General features: G+C 43.9%; 1 protein-coding gene across 1 annotated transcript in view; it reads right to left on the reverse strand.

Annotated features, from left to right (window-relative positions):
• CCNB1 (cyclin B1) overlaps positions 1–388 on the reverse strand; it is an 8,467-nt gene extending 8,079 nt beyond the window's left edge. The window contains exon 1 of the mRNA XM_011959368.1: positions 374–388. Within this exon, the coding sequence (XP_011814758.1) occupies positions 374–388 (15 nt within the window). The remainder of the gene's footprint in view (positions 1–373) is intronic.
• Positions 389–1,110: the final 722 nt, after the last annotated feature.

Here is a 1,110-nt window from a genome sequence, read left to right on the forward strand (position 1 = left end):
CCTGGCCAACCTGGTGAAACTCCCTCTCTACTAAATACACACAAAGAAAAATTAGCCAGGCATGGTGGCACGTGCCTGTAGTCCCAGCTACTTGGGAGGCTGAGGCAGGAGAATCGCTTGAACTCAAGAGGCAGAGGTTGCGATGAGCTGAGATGGTATCACTGCACTCCAGCCTGAGCAACAGAGCGAGACTGTCTCAAAACAAACAAAAAGACTGATTCTAGGAACAGGGGTGGAGATGGGGGAAGTTCAGGAAAGCTTCAGGAGTTGATGCTTGAGCTGTTTTCAAGGATGAAAAAGTTATTAGCTAAATGAAAGGGTGAGGAAGGCATTCTTACTAAGTGGGAAAGCAAAGGTAAGAATCAGTATGGACCTTTCGAGAAAGCATCATGTAGTTTGATATGCCCAAAGACCATCCTGGCTACATGTTTCATGTGCTATGCCCAGAAATTCAACACTAAAGCAATAGTTTTCAATGTCTTATCCTTAGATATAAGAAGCTTAACTGGCTGGGCGCGGTGGCTCACGCCTGTAATCCCAGCACTTTGGGAGGCTGAGGTAGGCAGATCACGAAGTCAGGAGATCGAGACCATCCTGGCTAACAAGGTGAAACCCTGTCTCTACTAAAAATTACAAAAAATTAGCTGGGCATGGTGTTGTGCGCCTGTAATCCCAGTTACTAGGGTGGCTGAGGCAGGAAAATTGCTTGAACCCGGGAGGCAGAGGTTGCAGTGAGCCGAGATCACACCACTGCACTCCAGCCTGGGCAACAGAGCCAGACTGTCTCAAAAAATTTTTTTTCAGATAATTTTCCCAACTGGTTTTAACTAAGCTTAAAAAACTGAGCTTCAGAATGCAGTTCATTGCAGTTTCATCAAAGCAGCCTCCTCTACATGACCTACCTTTCCTTCACAGGGAGGTCTATCATAGGATACATTTACATACCTTTTATTTAATAAAGTTACTGGTTTTGAGGCTAAGTGTTAATTCATCTTCTTAACCACTCCCTGAAAAGTTGCATTCTTCCTGTTTTACTCCTTTGCATTTTCCAATGTTACAGGCTTATTATTTAGTAGCCATATTAGGCGGTAAAAAATTTCAAGAGAACAT

The sequence above is a fragment of the Colobus angolensis genome, unplaced genomic scaffold, assembly GCF_000951035.1.
Source record: "Colobus angolensis palliatus isolate OR3802 unplaced genomic scaffold, Cang.pa_1.0 Scaffold49, whole genome shotgun sequence".
In the NCBI taxonomy this organism is placed as follows: Eukaryota; Metazoa; Chordata; class Mammalia; order Primates; family Cercopithecidae; genus Colobus; species Colobus angolensis.